Raw genomic sequence first — 21,123 nt, forward strand, 5'->3', positions numbered from 1 at the left:
AGGGAAAAGAAACATATACAGTGAGGGGGAAAAGGGCTGGAGGGGGGATTCCGAATTTACAGGCCAGTTTCGACTATGATATTATGAATTGAAAGAAAACAAAGACACCATTAACACACATATTACACCAACACAGTGAGGTGCTCTAAAGTCCTGTCTAAATCACTAGTTTATTGCTTTTCAAATACTGTCATGTAGGCTAAAGGAAGCCAAATGAATAATATATATTTGGCCATGGAACGCCATTCATGATTCTGAATCCATTTGCAAGCATTTTGCACGAAAAAGTGAACCCAGGCTATAGGCCTATATGTGCCATTTTTAGCCCAAGGAGTATTTTTCATGCAAAACAAATGTGTGCAGGGAATTCAGAATCATGAAAAAACCCTAGTTTGACCCGTTTAAAGCAGAATGATATTTTGTACTTTGCCTAAATATAGCCCAACTTTTAGCAGCTGTCACAAAGTTTCCCAAGGGAGTTGGGTTGGAACAAATTGAGAGGTTATAGTAGATGTACCTTTATGAACACAACATATGTGAAGAAAGCTCTTAAGCATTTTTCCCCCCTAGATTGGTAAAAAATTCGGCTAACTTTATGATGTGAGGGATGTTTCACAACCAGTTGGGCAATATTCCTGACCTTTATCTGTTCTATATATGTCAGTAAATAATATGTCAATAAGACATGCATTCATTAATCAAATATCTTTAACACCCAAAATCCAAATATGATCCTCTCAGATATAGGGATTTGAACTCTTTGGCCCTGGGGGATCTCTGACAGTTATTATACATATATGTGAGTAACACTTGGGCCCTGGTGAACATACTCAATAATATTGAGTATGTTGGTGTTAGTTACACATATTATGTGTAACACATATTATGTGTAACTAACTGTTATAACTAAGGAAAAAGAAACCAAGGCATTCTTCTGGTGAAAAAAGTTAAAAAGCTGGGATAACACACTCGTAGCGGCCAGCACTGCCTTCTTCAGGGTATCAATGTGTGATCTTATGCACCAGTGGAAGTAATGAACCATAACGGTAGTTACAGCTATAGCCAGTCATGAGCAGAATTAGAGACCACAAAAACAACTTAATACTCTTGTTGCCTGCATGTAGAAACCCTTGCTGCACAGGTTATGCTGCATATCTATAATTTTCAGGTGACACATTCCAGAAACCAGAACACAACAGAACAAAATCCTCGATCTTGCGTAGCCTGAAGCATTTGTTCAGTAACAGTGGTCTCCCTGTGTCTCCAACTCTTTAGTTAACAGAAAATAAAATGTCAGGTTGTTATATACCAATTTCATCCAGCCAGGAGAGAGAATTCATATAGGATACAGGATGAACACGTGAAATGGGAAGGGTTGAAATAAATAATGAGTGAATGAAAATTGGAACTGCATCCAAACACTAAAATTTAAGGTGATGAATGGGTTCTCCTGATTGGATGAATTCGGTGGCCCGCCTGAAAATGTATGTTCTGTTTACTAAAGAGCTGGTGTAGTGACAGTGAGACTACATTACTATTGTGTGTACCTCCCAGCCCTGGCAGTGTAGTTCTGGAGTAGTTTCAACGGATTGTGTGGCCCTGGTTTTGCCCTAGTGGGACTGATTGAGGGTAGCTACTGGGACGTAAGTCGGGACTTGATCACCCCCGGCTGGGTTGCCTGAGTGAGGGGTATGAATCATGTTGGAAGACTCGAAACCCTGTTGACCTCAGGATACATTACTGAGGATACGTCCCAGGTGCATCCATGCGATGTTTTTAGTTATTGATAGTGATAGTGATTCACCCTAACCCTAACCTCCCCCGGGGCAGACACCTAAACCTAACCGCACCCACCCTCTCCCGACCCCCAGCGCACCTCAGACCAATGCTCCTTCAGAGCAATGGTCCGTCGGATCATATAGGGTGCTTCCCAGTGATTAGTAGACCTGCAGGCTGCAGCTTTCACTTTTTAAACAAAACACTTTTAGTTTTTACCACAGAATATAATACATTATACCTCTAGTTGTTTCTAACCACCTGATGTGTTTTTCTTTAAGGGGTTGTTAGTTATATTTCTTTATTAAAATATGTTATTGATAGAAATCAGAATAAAGAGCTGGAGAGGGGTCTCCCACTCCAAAAAATCAGGTCAAATACCAGTTTCATAAGGAAAGAGAATAGCTATCAAGATAGCCTATATACAAGATAAACGTGCAGTTGGAAGTGATGAAAAAAAAGTTGATTGGTTGAAATTGGTGGTAGGCCTATAACATTTCTTTCTGTAGGCTATATTAAAGAGCTGTAGAGAGGGGGAGAACCCTTTACTAAACAAACACTCTTCACTTAATGCGGCCTGCGTTTGAACAGGCTATACTTATATATTAATATGAATATATGATATGCAAATACTGTTGTTGATGATCTGCTGTTCCAAACATGCAAGTTGAAATGACCCGTTTCCGTTTTAAGTATACCGTCATACTGTCATACTGTATACTGTATTCAATTGCATTTTCTTTATGTCTAATGTATAGCCTATTTGTTTTTAAGTTAATAAAGTTTATATAAAAGTATAACATATATGCACTTGAAATTATGTTACACTGTTTATTATTTCATGTGTGACTATTTTTGGCTATTTGAGTTATGGGGTTTACTGACAGTAATGTAAGATGTGCAATGTGCATGGCCCCCTGGAGTGAGTGTGGAAATAGTGCCCGGCCTTTTCCATCATCAAAGTAGCCCAGTGCCCACCCAAAGAACGTTTTGTTTTCACCCCACACATCTTTTAATCTTTTGATATTTGTATTTCACTCATGCTTTATTATTTTTGTCTATTTTACATGAAGCACTTTGAATGTCCTCTGCATAATGAAATGTGCTATATAAAGAAACTGCACTGGCCTTCCTTGTTCCTTGCCCTGTTGCCTTGAAAGTATTAGAGGTTAGGCCGCAGCAGGTCAGGTGGACCAAAAGAAACCCAATCGCATATGTCTATGCCATAGATGGTCTGACTATGCCTTATATATAGGCAAGTTGGCAACTCTAACTAACTAGGTAACTCTATATGCTCAATCCACCACGTCTCGTGACATCCAGGCGCGTGCATGAATGTGCACGACACACCACCAACGTCATTGTTCTCCCCGGTTAACGGAGAGGTGGACTGGCCAATGAACAGCTACTGCTCGACGCGGAACAGCCAACCACTATGCAATAACTCTGAGGAGGTGCGTTCCAGAGGAGAGGAGGCAGGGCTGGGCAGGCCGCGGGCGACACTCTGGCTCTCGTTGTCGTCAAGACGTCAACCAACACCTCGAGTCGAGAGTCGAGTCCAGAGACCGTGAGAGAAAGAGAGGGAAGATGGCGAGAGGTAGTAGGAGCCTCCGGAGAGTCGCGGAGTGTATTAAGCAACTGCCGTCCACAGCCGGCCGGGAGACACGGACGGGGAACAACGGGAGGTAAAGGGCTCTCAAATAACTCAATGGTCCTGGCTTTGTTTCACCAGCAGCACTGGCTGGCACTGACACAGCTGGATAGACCATCCACTGTACTATAGTCTACTGTAGTTAGTTACTATGTTACTAACATGTAACAGCGAACGTTTGCCTACAATTTAACTATTACTGTTTCCTTTATTTGTGGATCGCCTCCCGAACGGTTTGTATAGCTTTCCGTCATATTTTGCTGGTGCGAAATTGGCCGATGTGATTGCAACATCTATACAGTACTAACGCAGTCTTCTGAAACTGAAAACTACAGTTTTGGTGACGTTAACTTTGGGCCTCTCTAGTCAACATGATTTGGTCCGCCTTTTGTGACAGCTGGACTGTTTTTGTATGTGCCTTTTGAATTAGGCCGCCTATACATAATACTAATTATGAACTAGTAGGCGGTAAACCTACTCGGTAATCTTGGTCAGGCTAGTTTACCGGGTGGTAGCTGCGACCAACCTGTCTGAATGCTTACCGTAGTTTCAATCCCGTGTTAAATGCTCAAGTTATTAAAATGATATGTCTGGATAATTTCCCACTTTTCCAATCACCCAGCTATGTTATGTCTTATGTGTTATGTTTAATATATATTTAATATATTTTGGCATATTGTCAATGCATGGGCCAATGGCTTAATTTTATTATGTCCCACCACAGCCCCACAGCTTTGCTGCATTTGTAAATGGCTTACCAGCTGACATTGTTATGTAAAAGAAGACCACTGATAATATTCTCCCTGCAGGGGTTGAACTGTCATCATAGCAGTGTTTTGGGTAGGTGGCTTGTAGATTGTATAAGACTGATATGTTAACCATCCATTCAGACCATCCCACAGTTTAACTACATATGCACCCCCATATATACTCATACAGTATTGGCTTGATTGATTGATTGATTGAAATATTTATTAACAGTTTGCAGAATTACAGTAGCCTACATTTCAAGCACAAACTCAATACAAAGACTGTTAACTGTGAGTGGACGACCCAATTAAGCATTACATTTGTTTACAAGAGGGTCCACCATGTTCAATTCATCAAAACATTTAGAGACGTACAAATAGACACTTCTATATAGACAAAGAACAGAACAGGAATTCATCATAAAGGAGGTAAAAAGGGAAAAGAAACATATACAGTGAGGGAAAAGGGGTGGGATTCAGATTTGACGGGGGGCAGTTTCGAATTGCAGCCGTCTGTAGGTGCCCTTTGAAAGTGGTTTTGAAGGAGTCAAGGGATTCGCATGGTTGGTAGGGCGTTCCACATTTTGGTGGCATAGGAGCGAAAATAATTTAGTCCATTGTTTGTGCCAAATTTGGGTTGTACATGGTTCGTTGCACTCCCTCTGGTGTTGTGGGTGTGGACTTCGTTAAAGTGTCCTTGAGCAAGACACTGACCAAACCCCTACCCCTTGTTACCGATGAGCAGGTTGGCGTGCCTTGCATGGTTTTCTCTGCTATCAGTGTTATGAACGTGTGTGTGTGTGTGTGTGTGTGTGTGTGTGTGTGTGTGTGTGAATGTAATGCATTGTAAAGCATAAATGCCAAATGACCATTTGCACACCGGCCGTTGCTACTATCATGGCTTAGTGAGGTGAGCAGTGGGCTATATGAGGGGGCATGGTAAACAAACATCATTCTATCAATCATGATGATTCCCCAGGTCTCCCATCTGACAAGATTGTTTTGGGACAAGATTAAAACAGGGACAGTCATAGCATCAGAAGCATCTCAAAATAAAACACTGATTAACCCAGTTTTTGCATGGGTGACAGGGGCAGCGGTGGCCGAACGGTTTGCAGAGCGGTCTTGATACCGGAAGGTCGCCAGTTCGAATCCCCGGACCGGCACGTTAGAATTACCACCGCTGAAGTGCCCTTGAGCAAGGCATTGAACCCCTACCATGAAATGTTCTATGAGCAGGGTGTGGCTGTAAACAAGCATCTCGAGCGTAGTCAACTTCAAAGAACTTTGCTTTGCTTTGACATTGCCTGAAGACACTCATTTATCATGGTGTTGACTGGCTCCTGTTTAGCAGCATTGTCAACGCTGGAATAATGAAATATTTCAAAGTAAAAAATGTTATTAAAAAACTCTGATGAAATGGCCTGCCTGGGCATCTATGCCGTAACTGAAATACAGGTGGTCTGTGTCTGTGACATGGTGTCATTGGAATTTTAATAATTTCATATTAAAATCTTTCAAATTCTCTGAGACAGATAATTGCAGTTTTGTCTCTCTCTTTTTTTATGTAATCCATTCATCATGATTGGTATTCTTTCACCCTGACAATTAGGAATGATCAGGTCAGTCTATACTGGAGTTCTGTTTTGGGGGAATTCTTCCCATTATGCCTGAAAGTGGTAGCCTGGTTCCAGCCCATATAGACCTCGCACAATCCACTGAGTGAACTGCTCCGAAGCTTCAGAGTCTGATATTCAGGCTAATATGAAAGTGATACACCCTAGAGATAACCTTGTTCTGCAGCATATCTGACCCTAAGCTGGCTGGAGTGTATGTAGAAATGTTGGGCAGGTGGACAGACTGGTGAACAAAGCGAGCCCTGATGCCTGGGTCCTTCAATGTTTCCATATACAAGGTTGTTATTAATGTCGATACCCTTCATTGACCTGGTCCCGCTTTGCCTTAATGACCTGACTGGAGTAGACTGATGTGTCTTTGTTTTGTATGTGCGTCTGTGAGCTTTTAAAGGAGCTGTATCTTATTTACTTTTGTTAAAATAAGTGTAGCTCTATATTCTGATATAATATAATAATTATTATTATTAATAATAATAATAATTGCTAAAGTGTTTGTTCAGTAACAGGTGTCTCCCCATGTCTCTCCAGATCTTTAGTAAACAGAAAATGCTACATTTCCAGCTTGGGATATTAATTTCATCCAACCAGGAGAGAGAACTCATAGAGGATACAGAATAAATAATAAACAATTGAAGTGACAAAACAAATAAATGCAATAAGCAGACATAATTGGAACACGATGAATTTTAAGCTGATAAATCGGTTCTCTTTCCTGATTGGATGAAATTGGTGAGTGACCCTGTTTATTAAGGACCTTCAAGATACAGTTTGAATGACAAATGTTTGGCAGGTGCTGGTAGGTAGTAGGTACATGTTGCACTCGGAAAGCACTCATGTGTTTTAGGAATGTGAATTGACTAAATACGTTTCACGTTGCATACTTTATTGTGAAATAAATAAATCAAAACAAACTCCAATGTCAAAAAATATTCATTTTAGTTTCTCTCAATTTTGAGGAGGTGGAGAGGGATCATATTGCAAATTTAATGACATATGGTATATCCATTCATTGTATTAACTGTTAATACATGTTTGTAGCCTATATAGAAAACTTTAAACTTTAACCTAGGCAAAAAAATAATATTCCGATTCAGTGTTGACTGAATGCAGTTGACTCACTGTAGTACAGCTTTGTTAAAGTAGTAAAGCACCATTTCATTATGCTCCCCTGAGTCCCTTCATTACTGCTTTCTGACCTGACTCATTGTGTCTTTTCCGTGTTGTGCTCTACAATCAGGTATTTGTCATCATGTGGGATCCTGATGACACGTGTGCCGCCGCTGCTGGGGGCTGCCATGTCAGGACGCACTGCGGCGACGGTGCCCGTCCGCAGCTTCTTTAACTTAGCTGACACCTTCTCCAAGAAGAAGGAATACTCAGAGAGACGTATCATTGGGTGAGTCACTCCAGCCTGGTTTCACTTTACCTTTCTTTTGTCCCCTTTTGTCACACACTGCAAAATGGCACAGTTTTACCTTATATGCTGTACTGGTTCACTTGTGGCCCAACCCATATTAGGCAGCCATCTATAGTTCTAGTTCGTAGTTCTCCAGGAGTGTAGCTGTTTATAGGATGGCTTGTTTGAGTGTCTGACTGTCCACATGGAGCCACGCTGTTCCCATGTGGATTGTGAGATCCACATCATTTGACGTTTTTATAGTTAACTTGACATTTTTCTATGAAGATGCAGCTGCCATTCTCCCCAAATACTGTACGAAAATACTGTTCGTTTTCTTTCTCTGAGGCTACATTTATACCCTCCTTTGTCCCCAAGCACGCTGACTGCTTTGCATGGAGATCATTATAAGTTAATGAATGAAAATGTTCAAGATCAGCTACGTGTCTCTGAGGATGTAGATTTTCAACCTGTGCTTCTGACGCACTGAATGTCCCCGTAGAAAGGTCACAATCACTACTGCCTGTATAAATAGACACAATCAGCAGCTACAGTATGTTCTCTGACCCATGCGGTTTATGTAACAAGGGTGGGAGATTCTCTCTCTCTATGTCTATGTCATTGGGTCAGGAGCATGCCCTGTCAATCTTGTTACATTAGCGTTATGGTTTGTCACAAGTTCTCACAACATTATTTTTGTTATTGTCGGGCAGAAACCTTTTATCTCCATACTTTTGTTTCTTGTGCAGTAATACCCTATTTTATACTTTGTCGTATTGTATGACAATGTCGTGCAAAAGTAGAGGCAATAGCCGATCTACAAGCTCACAACGTGTTGCCACATGATGAGTTGAGCTTGTTGAGCTGCTATTTTGGCTATTTTAGATGTGTTTAGAAAAATGTTGGCTATAATGTTATGCCAAAAAGGCCTTGTTGAAAGTCATGGCCGATTTAAATCCCGTGTGCGCTGTTCCTCCATTTCTTGAAATGTAACAGCTTCGGACAGGTTTCCGCCCAACAGAGACATTTTGCTGTTTGTGGCGCAACAGAATCTTAGACATATTTGGATGGCTGGAGGTTTTACTGGTCTCTTCTCTGTGTCCCTCCCACCCGTAGATTTTCCATGCAGGAGTTTTATGAGGTAGTGAACAAAGTGGAGGACTACAAACACTTTGTTCCCTGGTGCAAGAAGTCAGACGTGGTGTTTAAACGTGCCGGCTTCTGCAAGGCCAAGCTGAGTGTGGGCTTCCCCCCTGTGGAGGAGAATTACACCTCCCTGATCACGTCTGTACGCCCCCATCTGGTCAAGGTGAGAGACTGCTGTACTATTCATCAACATGGCAGTATTTGTATGAAAGAACGTTGGGCCCAAAAGGACAAGGAAAATGTTGGGAACAAACACGGCTGTGCTAGTGTGCTTAGATACTTTGTTGAACGTACGGCGCCTGTGTGCCGTACAGCCGAGATCCAAGCCATTCTACGTCTTTTTGTAAATTCGTCAATCTGGGTTCCTTCATGGTGCTGTCTCCATGCTGGAAAGCTGAACATCTAATTCCGTTTTCTGGCTCATTCCCTCGACGTGACCTGCTGTGGCACTTATTTACTGAGCTAGTCTGCACCATTGTGAGGTCAGTTTAAAAAAAGAACGTATACAAGCACACCGGATAGTCGTAAACAAACCAGACAAGCCAACAAGTATGGCGGGCACTACCACGTGACACATATGTTGACGCCCCCTCCAGGAGATTTTGGTACACACTAGAGTCTGGAACTACACATCCCGAATTCCGAGTAAGGAAGCTGCCATTTCCGTTCACAATTTTTCCCCCTCCCATTTCTTCTAAGCAGCAAGCTATATGCTTAGATGATTTCTATATATTAGGATACGTTTGCACGACTGTAAAGACGAAAGGGAAGTGGAGAGGAGGCTTCACTTACGCTTCATCGCTTACTCATGGTCATAAATTCGTGCTCTGACGGAAGCATTTGAAAATTGCGAGAGGCAACAGTCTGGCCACGTGAGATTAAAATGGCAGGGTTCCCTACATTGCTTTCGCAAGAATTGCTGGCTGCTTATCAGAGTAATTCCAGCTGTCCAGAGGACACTATAGTGTCCTCTCGATTAGGAATGTTCAGCACTAAATAGTGTTCTTTTTTTTAAGATTTATTTTTGGGCCTTTTATACCTTTTATTGATAGGACAGACTGACAGGAAATGGGGAGGTCATCGGGTTCGGTATTTGAGTGCGTGACACGTTGTCGGGCTGCATTGCAGCCTAGGTTGCAAGGTAACTATTTTCTGGTCTGCTGTAAGGCAATGACAGCAAAATAAATCTAGTATTTAAAAAATATATACTGCTATTTCATCTGAGATTGATATGATCACATGTTTTTAGATTTTTCAGAACTTTTTTTTTCTTTTTCAGAAAAAGGAATAAATAAAAGATAGTAATGACGTGTTGTGTTGGTTGTCAGGCATCCTGTTCAGACGGTAAATTGTTCAACTACCTGGAGACAGTGTGGCGCTTCAGCCCTGGCCTCCCTGGCTACCCTCGCACATGCACCGTGGACTTTTCTGTAAGTATTAAGGCGGTGTGTGTGTGTGTGTGTGTGTGTGTGTGTGTGTGTGTGTGTGCACGTGCGTACGTGTGAGAGAGAGCACAGTATGTGCAATTCTGAGTGTTCAGTGTCTTGTCAGTGCATACTGTGTGGGATCTCCACGTGCCTGAGCTTGTCATGTCTGTACATGCTAGTTTTAGATTTCTCATTGGCATGTAGTCAGTTTCTCTCTCTCTCTCTCTCTCTCTCTCTCTCTCTCTCTCTCTCTCTCTCTCTCTCTCTCTCTCTCTCTCTCTCTCTCTCTCTCATACAGTACGGTAAATTCAACTTCTAACCTAACCCATCTCTCTCTCTCTCTTCCTCCGATTCATAGATATCCTTTGAGTTCCGCTCCCTCATCCACTCCCAGCTAGCTCACGTCTTCTTTGACGAGGTAGTGAAGCAGAATGTGTCAGCATTCGAAAAGCGTGCCTGTAAGCTGTACGGCACCGAGACATGCATCCCCCGTGAGCTCATGTTCCACGAGGTCCACCACACATAGTGTGCCACACAGCCTTCTAAAAACAACTTTCAGCCATTCAACCTACTCAGCTAATGCCACAGAGAGAAAGAAGGGGAGGGAGAAGAGAGGCAGTGGAGGAGAGGAAAAACCTGTACCTGTGCCCCACCTAAATACAGCAGTGACCTTTGTCACGAACAAGGCTGATGGTTACTATGTCCCAAAACTGGATCTAGTTGTATATGCCAGTTTTCTCCCAGCAAGTAGGGTGTAGCTACAGGCCATTTGTCAGCTTCTCCACTGCCAGTCCTGAAACCATGTTTCAAATCCAACCACCATGATCTCTGTGAGAACTCTGACCCAAGACCTGTTAAGGCTGTTAACAGATATGGGTGAGGTGCTGCCAGTGCTTGTTTTCAAGCCCCATATAGATAGACAGAAAGAAAGAAATACATGTCAGAGATGAGAGTAAATTTAGGAATGATGGCAGGGTTTCCAAAATCAGGCACTGGATGTATAACCACGTCTGCCCAAATAGTTTTAAAAAATAGCGTCATATCAAAATTGATGAACCAACCATCTCAACAGAAAGTGTGCTTACATTGTATAATGTTATCATGACAGTTCACAACTCCATGCAACACAGTCGCAATGTTTTGAAAACATTGTGATGATGCAACCCACAAGGACCTTAATTGTGGTCTGTGCACCAACTGGCTGAGCGAGGAGTGGGTCATTAATCTGTGCTGTGATTTCTCTCAAAGAAGCTCTTTCTGTTATTGCTACTGTACCAACGCAGTGAACGCACAACCGTTCCATGATATTGAAACAAACTAGCACTTTAATTGTAAAAGTGCAGCAAGGTCAAAACGTTCATCACTGCTCCAAAAGGATAAAACACTGAGAAAATCTGTTACTTTTAACTCTGTTATGAATTTGCGTGGGAAATCTTGATGGGAGTTAGCAAAATGCCTATTATATAGAAAGGGACAGAACTAAGCACGTTACTCACTATGCTGATCAAGCGAGCAAGCATCCGTTTATTGTCGCATCACAATTTTATACCAGTTATAAAAGAGGGTGTGAAATTATTTTGTGTATAAAGCTTCCCATGAATCAATTACATTATAGAAAGAATACAATTAAGACAAGTGTGACAGTGTTCTGCAGTTTTTTGAGCGACATATCAAATAAGTCCCAACAAATATCAAATATGCATAACGTGTATGGGAACTTAATGTAGTCATACCTGCAGTGAGTCCAATGTAAACGTGCATGTAAGACTGACAATGGCCATCTAGTGGCCTCTTTGAATAACAGATCATGCTAAAGGCGCAGCAGGTAGTCAGATACCGACACATGCAGCAGGGCTCAGTGCCAGTTTGGCAGCCCAATAGCCTGGCTTTGTCAACTGTCCCTAAGTCTGTTCGTTCAGCATTTGATACTGCAGTATCGCCTGCCTAATGGTAAGCTGCATCAACAGTTTTTGCCTGGGATGGTTAGTGCCTTTGAGGATCTGCTTAGCCTTGGCTACACCAATATGTCCTGCAGGAAGATGTAAGAACCAGATAGATGCACTGTATACTGCCAGACATTCAGTCACACAAAACGTTCTCTATTTCAAATGTTCTTGTGCACTGTGCTCTTGTGATTTTCAGTACGAGTAATACTGTACAGTGGAGTTGTTCTATGACAGAGGGTGTTTTTCTTTTCTTTTTTTAAAGTGTGCAATATCAATAGTATTAGTTTGTATTTTCAGCTAAGCAACTGGGGATATCCACTGACTGTAAGGGCCCAAACTGGCTAGTGAAATTAAAGATCAGATCATGTATTATGTACTATGCCGTCATGTCAGATTTGCCACCCATAGAACCTACAATATCAATCTCCCAACCCATAACCACCTAGTGCCTCTTGACCAAGTGACAACATATTTATCATCTATTGTTATCATATTATACTCATTTTAACATATTTATTATGCTGAGTTTTAGGAACAAATGTAAATATTGTTTTGAAGAAGAAAGACATGCACTGCTTAAAGCAAACAGAAGTAAGCTTTGTTTTTGTTTTTTGTGGTATTGGGAAGTACATTATCAAATGTTAATAGTTTTTTGATTGGCTTTAGAAAGATGTACTGACTGCATGGTTTATAAAATATATTTTTTATATAAAACCAATGTAAACTCCATTAATTTTGTGTGTGGTGTGCGTGTGTTTATCAACATTAGTGGCTTGCAGGCCTCATGGCTGGACAGGAATAGGGGAATCATGTGAAGTGCTAAGAATAGAAGCACCACGGGTGTGACTATTATCACCAACAGCAGAACCTTACCTCTTGACAAACAGAATTCCTTCTCAAATATATTAGCAGGAAAAAGGCAAAATAAAGTATGTATGTAAGAGCCAGTGAAAGACTAATGACATATGCTATTTTAACTACCATGCTATAACTACCACATAATGGGAAACCATTAAGTTAAAGATGTCATTAAAAGAACACAATGATTGACTGCAGCTATGAACAAAAGGGCAGCTGTAGATGTCAGGCGGATTGGCACACAAGGTCACGGCCTTCATGCTTTTCTAAGGAGCTAGTTTAGAACTTTGACGTGGGGAGATATTCTAGCCAAGACATTGTAATTCATACTTCTTCAGTGTTTGACCGAGTCATATATGGGCTTTAATGAGTTGTGTAGATCTATTTAAAAATATAAAAAAAACAGACACAAAATAGGCCAGGTTGAAAGTGGTTAATCATAAGTTAACACTCCACATGCATTGTCCATGTGAGCACCAGTGGAACATGAGGCTCTATGACTCTACAAATGCTCCAGCCTTTGGGCTACACTACAGGATCATTGAGTTTGAAAGTCTATCATCAAGTCAAGTATTTGTCTAAAATATACACTCAAAATCCAAAACGTGTCAGAACATTTGAGTTTATTAAATTAAAAAAAGAAAAGAAAATCACAGTAACAATCAATGTCTACATTATACAAAAAAGAGAAAGGGTCATGTTGCTGCTGCTGGCAAAGGACAAATATACTGGAAAATAAAAGATAATAGCAACATTTCTCTGGCAAGCATGGCCATTGATAGCAGAACATGTACAGTAGGAGGGTAAATGTGCAGCATCACACAAATGGGGGTTGATGTTTTGATGTCAACACCTTGAATGGTCCCACCACCCTGCCCAGTCCAACTCCTCCTCAACAAGGCAAATATAGTACTCCTTCAAACAGTCAACCAAATACTCAATAGCAAGATGGAAGAAAACTACATAACAGGCATAGAAAGTTGTTCTAATGCCAACTAAGGCAGGCATCTCTAGAACGTTGTTATGTCCCCACTATTCAACAGGCCTCTGGCGGTGAATACTCTTGTAAACCTTCCCCATTACAGATTTCTACAGAGAACAGAAGCAGCATCATCATTGCCACTTCAGAGAGAAAGCCACAGAAAATGTTCACATGAAAAATATGTTTAATAAACAGAGATAGTTTTATCTTATAAAAGAAAAGAACAAGACTGAGAATTAACAAAAACATTACAAAAATAAAGGACAGTGACACATTCTTGGCTAGGATTCCATTATCTACCAACCCATGCTCTCCATTAGGTTAATAACATGTTAGTTTCTGTAAAGCCTTAAGGTCCTTGCAGGCTGCTGCAGGGTTTTCCTCCAGAAAAATGGCAGGAAAAACAAAAGCAGTAGTCTGCAAGGACCCTTACTCTCATATACAGGACATAAATAACTACTTCATGAAATATCTCCAGCACCTTTATATTATTCTTACTGTTGAGCGTCATATCATATGTTGATGTAAACGGGCTGGGAGCCTGGGAGAGGGACGGAGAAGCGGTGGGTCAGGCGAGGCTGGCTCTTCCAGAAACCAGGGAGGGTGAAGGGAGGAGGCAGAATCGTGAGGAGGTGGTGGTGGGGTACATCATCCATTTGCAGCTCCGACAAACTCACGACCAGTCAGTTTGAGCAGTTTTGTGGAAATGGGGCAGACTGGCTTTGGCTGAACTTGTCCTTCGGCCACCCCTGCCACCATTCTGCCCAATTAGTTTTTACAATGTTTCAGGGTGCTCAGCTTAGAATCCCATGCCACCCATGCCGCCCATTCCACCCATACCCCCCATGCCTCCGGCTGGCATATCCTTCTCCTCCTTGGGGATCTCTGTGACAACACACTCCGCTGTGGACAACAGGGAGGCGACTCCTGCAGCATCCATTAGTGCCGTCCTCACCACCTGTAGGAGGAGGCAGAGAGTGACTGTGCAGTTAGTTTTGCTGCATTTCTGAGACCAGCCAGAGAGGGGCAGCAGAGTTATATGCTCAACCAAAAGAACATTTGCACATTAGTTGTCAATTCACAATTTTCAATTTGTTTCAGCAGACTTTTTGCACACTGGATCATGCGCCAAATGGTAAGAGCCAATAAATACATGTCCAAAATAACTGTAATTTGTTGCGTATACATTAAACTGTACCTTTGTGGGATCAATGATGCCCTTCTCCACCATGTTGACGTACTCTCCCAGCATAGCATCATAGCCAAGCTCAGCATCTCCCTGCAGGATCTTCTCCACCACTAGCGCACCGTCCACACCTGCGTTCTTAGCGATTGTCATGGCTGGGACACGCAGCGACCGCCTGATGATGTCCACACCTGACAGCAAAAGGAAGGATGAAAGATTTCAGATGATGTTCATTTGAGAAAAGCGTACGAGTGTATTCTGTATGCCTACGTTTGAGCTCCGCTTACCAATCCTAATGTCATTATTGGCAGGTACAATGCTGTCAAGGGCAGGGATGCAGCGGAGAAGCGCACAGCCGCCGCCAGGCACAACGCCCTCCTCAACGGCTGCCCGTGTAGCATTCAGAGCATCTGTAACACGGTCCTTCTTCTCATTCACCTCTATATCACTTGTACCTCCAATCTGGAAAGGAAGACAAATGTCACTCACTTTTGGACAGAGCAGATGTCAAGGATCGTTTAAGGATTTTCACCTGTTTGCACTTAGTAAAAACATAATGTTAAGTAATACCTTAACACTACTTTTGGCTAGACTTTTCAAATTAGACAATTACATAAAATTATATTTAGTGTGTTGGATTACCCATCTAAACTAAAACATCAAATTTCAAATCAATGGCTTACTCAAAAATCAGACAAACCATGGTATGCTTTAGAAAATGGTTGGCAATTAAGTAAGGTATACTGTGAGTCCATTGGTATAATGCTTTAAGACACAACCCAATCATCTCTGCTCACCTTGAGCACAGCCACACCATCAGACAGCTTGGCCAGTCTCTCATTGAGCTTCTCCTTCTCATAGTCGCTTTCTGTGTTTTCCAGCTGCTCGACAATCTCATTTGTCCGCTTCTCTATGTCTGCAGCATTGCCTCCTCCCTTCAGCAGCATAGTGTCGTCCTTGGTCACCTGCACCTCGCCTACCTTGCCAAAGTCATGAGGCTGGATGTCCTCTAAGGCCACGCCCATTAACTCATCCCCAAACACCTGGCAGGAGTTAAGGAAACAGTTTTTGCCTGTGTCCTCATATAATAATCCAAACAAAATGATTTACACTCCTTTTTATGAAGTGATTTTTGGTTTGCTTGGAAATGAATTAGACAAACTTTGGGGGTGTACTTACTGTTCCTCCAGTGGCGATTGCCATGTCTTTGAGCTGGTTCTTCCTGTTGTCTCCAAAGCCTGGGGCCTTGACTGCCACCACCTGGAGCCCAACCTTCAGTCTGCATAGAGAGAGTGTTTTAACAATCACCTCTGACACAAATCAGATTATTGTACTGATCAATGAGACCAGTGATTTCAGAAGCTGTGCAACGATTTGAGCTTTCCATCCAGTGTATTATGATATATAATTATTGTGCAATTCATGTGTACTTTACCCAACAGTGCATTCAAAGAGTAGAGAGAAACGTACCTGTTGAGAACCAGTGTGCTGAGGGCCTCTCCATCCACATCCTCAGCAATTATGATCAAGGGTTTGCGGTGCTGGTTGGCAATCTCCAAGGCAGGTACAATGCTCTGAACAGTGGAGATCTTCTTCTCACTCAGCAGCAGGTATGCATCCTGGAACTCACACTTCTGACCTGAAGACATAAAGCAGGTTAAATATGATCAAACCCTATATTTAGCACAAAAGATAAAAAGAAAGTAGTTTGTTACACTTTTAAAAAAGAAAGAAAAATTAAACAATGCTGATTGGTGATGTGAATGGGCTTACCTTTGGCTGTGTTGATGAAGTAGGGGGAGATATAGCCACGGTCAAACTTAAGACCTTCGATGATCTCCAGCTCATCATGAAGAGTTTTGCCATCCTGAAACAGAAACAAGACTACCTCAGTTTACATTAGTTACTAGTTTTATCTTTTTATACCAGTAAGCCTTGAGGGCGAGGTCAAATTCTGTACTGGCCATATAAGGAGCATGTCTTGAGTGTACAGGGTTTGATGGTCAGATCAACATATGGATTGTTAGAACTGTTCCGACATTCCATATGTTGTTCTGACCTCATCAAACCCTGTACACTCAAGAGAATGTCCTCGCTACCACCCTTAGATCTCCCTTATGAGGGCCGGCCGGGGCTTAATTTCCGGGCCGGTTGATGAGAACTCGTGTTCGTCAGCTGCACTAATAACTTTGACATGGAGATCCAAGGGTTTGGAGGTCAGATGTAGAGTTGCTGGCCAATATTGATGACAACTACAGGGCAGCGCCCTGTGGATTCGTCTACTTGCCAGCCTCGACATTTCTAACATAAAAACTTTAGGGTTTACAACGGCTATGGGCTGGCAAGTAGACTAATTGCGACAACAGGTAGCATTTACTATGACATCAGGGATCCCTGATGATGTCACGAGACCTGGGCACCATTTATGGGGGCTTGACCATGTATGGAGATTTTGAGTGACTGACTGACAAAAATGCACAATGTCATAGTAAATGCGACCTGCAGTCACAATAATTACATAGAAAAACAGAAGCTGGTACCTTGACAGTGATGACTCCCTTGCGGCCCACTTTTTTCATGGCATTACTGATGATGTTGCCAATCTCTACATCACCATTGGCTGAGATTGTGGCAACCTGAAAAACAGAAGTCACCAAATGAATGATGTCTCATGCTTATATGATGGAGCAATCAATTTCCATTTGTACAACTGTCAGCAAACTAGAGACTAGAGAGATATTTACTTGTGCTATCTCCTCTGGGGTTGTGACTGGCTTGGAAATCCTCTTCAGCTCAGCCATCACAACCTCCACAGCCATCATGACACCACGACGGATCTCAATGGGGTTGGCTCCTTTGCTGATGCTGTCAAAGCCCTCCTTGGCAATGGCACGTGCCAGGACTGTGGCAGTGGTGGTGCCATCACCAGCTTCCTCATTGGTGTTGTTGGCCACATCCTGCACCAGCTTGGCACCAATGTTCTTATATCTGTCCTTCAACTCGATAGACTTGGCCACAGTCACACCATCCTTGGTCACCTTTGGGCTACCCCAGCTCTGTTCAATGATGACTGTGCGACCCTGGAAGAGTAGAGCAAAGGGGAAAATTTTTTACCTCCATGAAACCTAGGCCTCAGTTACACGCACAAAATGGATTCAGAATGAATTAATTCCGAACAGAGATTCATACCCAACTGTTTACATGGAACCTGAATACAAGTATTCCTCAATTGTTTACATGACCAAAGCATTAATTCGGAATATAACTTTGGACTATAGCCAATCCATATCCGTTATCCCTTAAGAAATGAATAACCGATAAACACTAACAGCTATTATCTGATAAAATAAAAGCCCTGCTTGGACATGGGCCTATATATATATATATATATATATATATATACTAAAGGCAGACATGTGTAAAATACTACATGTATTCCAAACTCCCAGTAGCATTCGGAATAAAGTGTTTATATGGTGATCTATCTATACCACCCATCCAGACCGGAATACATTTTCATTCGGAATGGGATATTCTATTCCAATTGAGGCGTTTACAGGAGCATTTTTATTCTGATAACTGAAATGAATCCATTCATTCCGAATGAATTTCTGCATGTAAATGGGGCCTTAGTGTCTTCATTCTGGGCATGACACATTTGGCAAAAATAGACAGGCAATCTACAAGCTCATGATATTTTGCAATTTGAGAGCTTGTTGTAAATCATCCATTTTCACTGTGACATACAAAGTATATAGTGCTGCTTATGCGGTTAATGTGATGAAAGTGACTTTTATTAAAAGTCCTAGCAGAAACAAGAAAATGGCAATAACATTTCTGTCACTCATAAAAGTAATTCACTCATTTTGTCGCTCATGAAATAATGCAACCTTTACCTTGGGGCCCATGGTGACAGCAACGGCATCCGCAAGCAGATCCACACCCTGCAGCATTAGGGCACGGGCATCAGCTCCAAACTTGACATCCTTGGCATAGCCTCGTGTGAGGTGGGGGGCCAGAGCTCTGCACACCGGCCTCACCTGCCTCATGATTGTAGGTAAACGAAACATTACTGTGGATAGAAAAAGAGCAGTAGGAAGAGAATCAGAATCTTATATTCTACAGTACACGCGTGGTCTGCTCATTTTATACTATTCCGCTGAATTGGTCTAATCATCCTGGTGATGCCAGAGTGAGGTGTCGTCTTCTCTGTGTATGGAGATTCAGATGATGTCAGTAGGGTTCAGCTCCATATGGGATCCAGGAGGTAATGACCTTATATGGAGTATATGATGCGATACATAGATGTGTAGTTCTATTATGGAGATCCAGCTGATGTCATCAGTGTTGGTCCGCTCCTCCATATACAGAGATTTGCTGAAGAGTGAAGAGTCTGTAATGTCGATGTTGATCAGCTCCATATATGGAGATCCAAGTAATGTAGAATGGAAATGGTTCGCAAAAGATGACTTGTTACTACTAAATTGTTACTAGATAACATGAAAGCCTTTGTAACAGTTGCTATTATAACATGTTGCTGAATTAATTTCTATTTTGCCAATGTGTTTTTCTTCCAAAGTGCAGATCGACTCCCCCTCCAGTGTCACATAAGGACGCGCATGACAATGCTTAACTTTGCCCCGGCCCCCTAGTGGTCACAGAGGGCATCTGCAAACACATCTACTGCAGGAGTACAAGAACCAGTAAATGAATGAACTTGCCTCAGTCTAATGAATGGTGAAACAAAACTGCAATCTCCACAGTATAAGCCCAGAGGTTCTATCCTGAAAGTTATTGAGGGGCAATAGACGCTCCTATGTCCAGCTTTCGGTGTTTGTGTAAACACACACACATTGATGACAAAGTTGAGGACGCAAATTCTGATCGGCTGGAATGAGATGATGTATGATAATGTACTCTGATAAAAGCACCCCTCACTTCACACGGGTGTGATTTATTAACTTTATGCCCATGTACAAAATGACAAACCATACCATTAGCCTCCTAATCTTTCATTTGAAAGCATCTGGGAAATAATGATTCATGACTTATAATATAACCAAAAATGATAGATGCCGGTTTTGACCTTCAGTGCTGTTATTATATCCATGACCATCTATCCTCAAAACGGTTCCTGGTTACCCCCACGTGTGCTCTTCGTGCCGTGCGTCACAAGGTCAAGTAAGAAACGCATGTGCAGAACCAACCCGGCATCCTCTGATTGAATGAACTGGGTTGTGAGTAGCAAGTAGCAACATCCCTTGCATCATATTAGATGAAAAGTCCACACTGCAAAGTGAAAACGGATCATCAAATGCACCAGTCAGTTCTGCTACCACCGTTACTGTACGTGTGATGAACCATCAACCATGGGCTTCGTGGACAAACCGCAGTGTCTTTTACAAAATGTACTGATATTGCAGTGGCTGAGACAACAGGGTGAAAACTCAACTGGTTGTGGCCATTATCAAGTCACCTTTCGTGTAATGTGGCCCTCACTGCACCCCGAAACGATTTAGACACCCCTGGTCAGAGAGATTTCATTAAGCAAGATACACCCATAAGGCACGAGTCACGACATACCATTTGGCATTTTCCATGTACCATCTGCGAACAATTATTTTAATACAATTTAAAGGTTGACATTAACGAGGTGGGGAGAGAAATACTAGACCAAACAAAGTTGTCTTGTTCCAACCATTCCCGGTGCGGTGCTGTGTCCTTGCCAGTTACGACAGATTTAGCCATCATGATGTAGCTATATCGTAGCTAAGCTATCATGTCTAGAAAGCTAGAAAGCTTTGCCTATGAATCGGTGTTATAGTTAAAGTGTATTAAAACAAGGAGTCTGTATGCGGTTTAGAAATGATTCGTTGAAATGACAATACTTACTTGTGGGTTGAAGAGGTAGACGAGAGCAGGTCTGAATGATATACGTCTAGCGTGTGAGGACAGTCAGGAGCAGACGGAGACGGCACTGTGCATAAGAACTGAATGAATGCACATGGCCTATCTATTACATCCGGGTAATTGACCGGCGTACCCCGGATTATGTGTATTGTCATAAACATGCGAAATATATCCATATAGTAAAATAGCTTGTAATGTCAGACACATGAGACATAGCCAATAATATAAACTGCTTATATTGATAGTAGTAAAAGGTCAATGTATCAAAATAAACTACTTGTCAAAGGTATACACACAAATGCTCGTTCCCGGGCACACTCTTCCAGAATTTTCTTGGAGAAAAAAAGAGAGGTCAAAGTTGACATTGTGCAACATTGCTGCGCAATTGCAATCACATGAAAACGTTTAGAATGAGCAAAAAATAATGCCGTCAGCTAACTCAGTTCATATTATGGTTGT

At 42.0% G+C, this 21,123-nt stretch overlaps 2 protein-coding genes across 3 annotated transcripts; one reads left to right on the plus strand and one right to left on the minus strand.

The window, feature by feature from the left end:
• The first annotated feature begins 3,242 nt into the window (after positions 1–3,242).
• Positions 3,243–12,461, plus strand: coq10b (coenzyme Q10B). Of its 2 annotated transcripts, XR_013965577.1 has the most exons (6): positions 3,243–3,461; positions 7,051–7,209; positions 8,326–8,518; positions 9,684–9,785; positions 10,141–10,859; positions 10,913–12,461. XR_013965577.1 is itself a non-coding variant. In XM_080786671.1 (5 exons), exons 1-5 carry the CDS (start codon positions 3,364–3,366, stop codon positions 10,306–10,308), a joined length of 720 nt encoding a protein of 239 aa, XP_080642797.1. In that variant the 5' UTR covers positions 3,255–3,363; the 3' UTR covers positions 10,309–12,461. The 2 variants fall into 2 exon arrangements, 1 of the variants encoding a protein (XP_080642797.1); XM_080786671.1 differs by having other exon boundaries at positions 3,255–3,461; positions 10,141–12,461.
• A 731-nt stretch (positions 12,462–13,192) lies between these two features.
• hspd1 (heat shock 60 protein 1) lies at positions 13,193–20,749 on the minus strand. The gene is made up of 11 exons (XM_080785655.1): positions 20,647–20,749; positions 18,651–18,826; positions 17,499–17,834; positions 17,295–17,390; positions 16,528–16,621; positions 16,225–16,393; positions 15,934–16,033; positions 15,552–15,797; positions 15,042–15,216; positions 14,767–14,945; positions 13,193–14,526 (listed from the first exon to the last, which is right to left on the minus strand). Exons 2-11 carry the CDS (start codon positions 18,822–18,824, stop codon positions 14,368–14,370), a joined length of 1,728 nt encoding a protein of 575 aa, XP_080641781.1. The 5' UTR covers positions 18,825–18,826; positions 20,647–20,749; the 3' UTR covers positions 13,193–14,367.
• Positions 20,750–21,123: the final 374 nt, after the last annotated feature.

The sequence above is a fragment of the Protomyctophum bolini genome (assembly GCF_963924005.1).
Source record: "Protomyctophum bolini genome assembly, chromosome: 16".
NCBI classification, from domain to species: domain Eukaryota; kingdom Metazoa; phylum Chordata; class Actinopteri; order Myctophiformes; family Myctophidae; genus Protomyctophum; species Protomyctophum bolini.

Coding starts and splice junctions, on each gene's coding strand:
- hspd1 (XM_080785655.1), bottom strand. CDS start 18,824: ATGTTTCGTTTACCTACAATCATGAGGCAGGTGAGGCCGGTGTGCAGA. Junction 16,622..17,294: donor AGGGAGTCATCACTGTCAAG/GTACCAGCTTCT, acceptor TTTCTGTTTCAG/GATGGCAAAACTCTTCATGA. Junction 15,217..15,551: donor ATGGTGTGGCTGTGCTCAAG/GTGAGCAGAGAT, acceptor CTTCCTTTCCAG/ATTGGAGGTACAAGTGATAT.
- coq10b (XM_080786671.1), top strand. CDS start 3,364: ATGGCGAGAGGTAGTAGGAGCCTCCGGAGAGTCGCGGAGTGTATTAAG. Junction 8,519..9,683: donor TACGCCCCCATCTGGTCAAG/GTGAGAGACTGC, acceptor GTTGGTTGTCAG/GCATCCTGTTCAGACGGTAA. Junction 9,786..10,140: donor CATGCACCGTGGACTTTTCT/GTAAGTATTAAG, acceptor TCCGATTCATAG/ATATCCTTTGAGTTCCGCTC.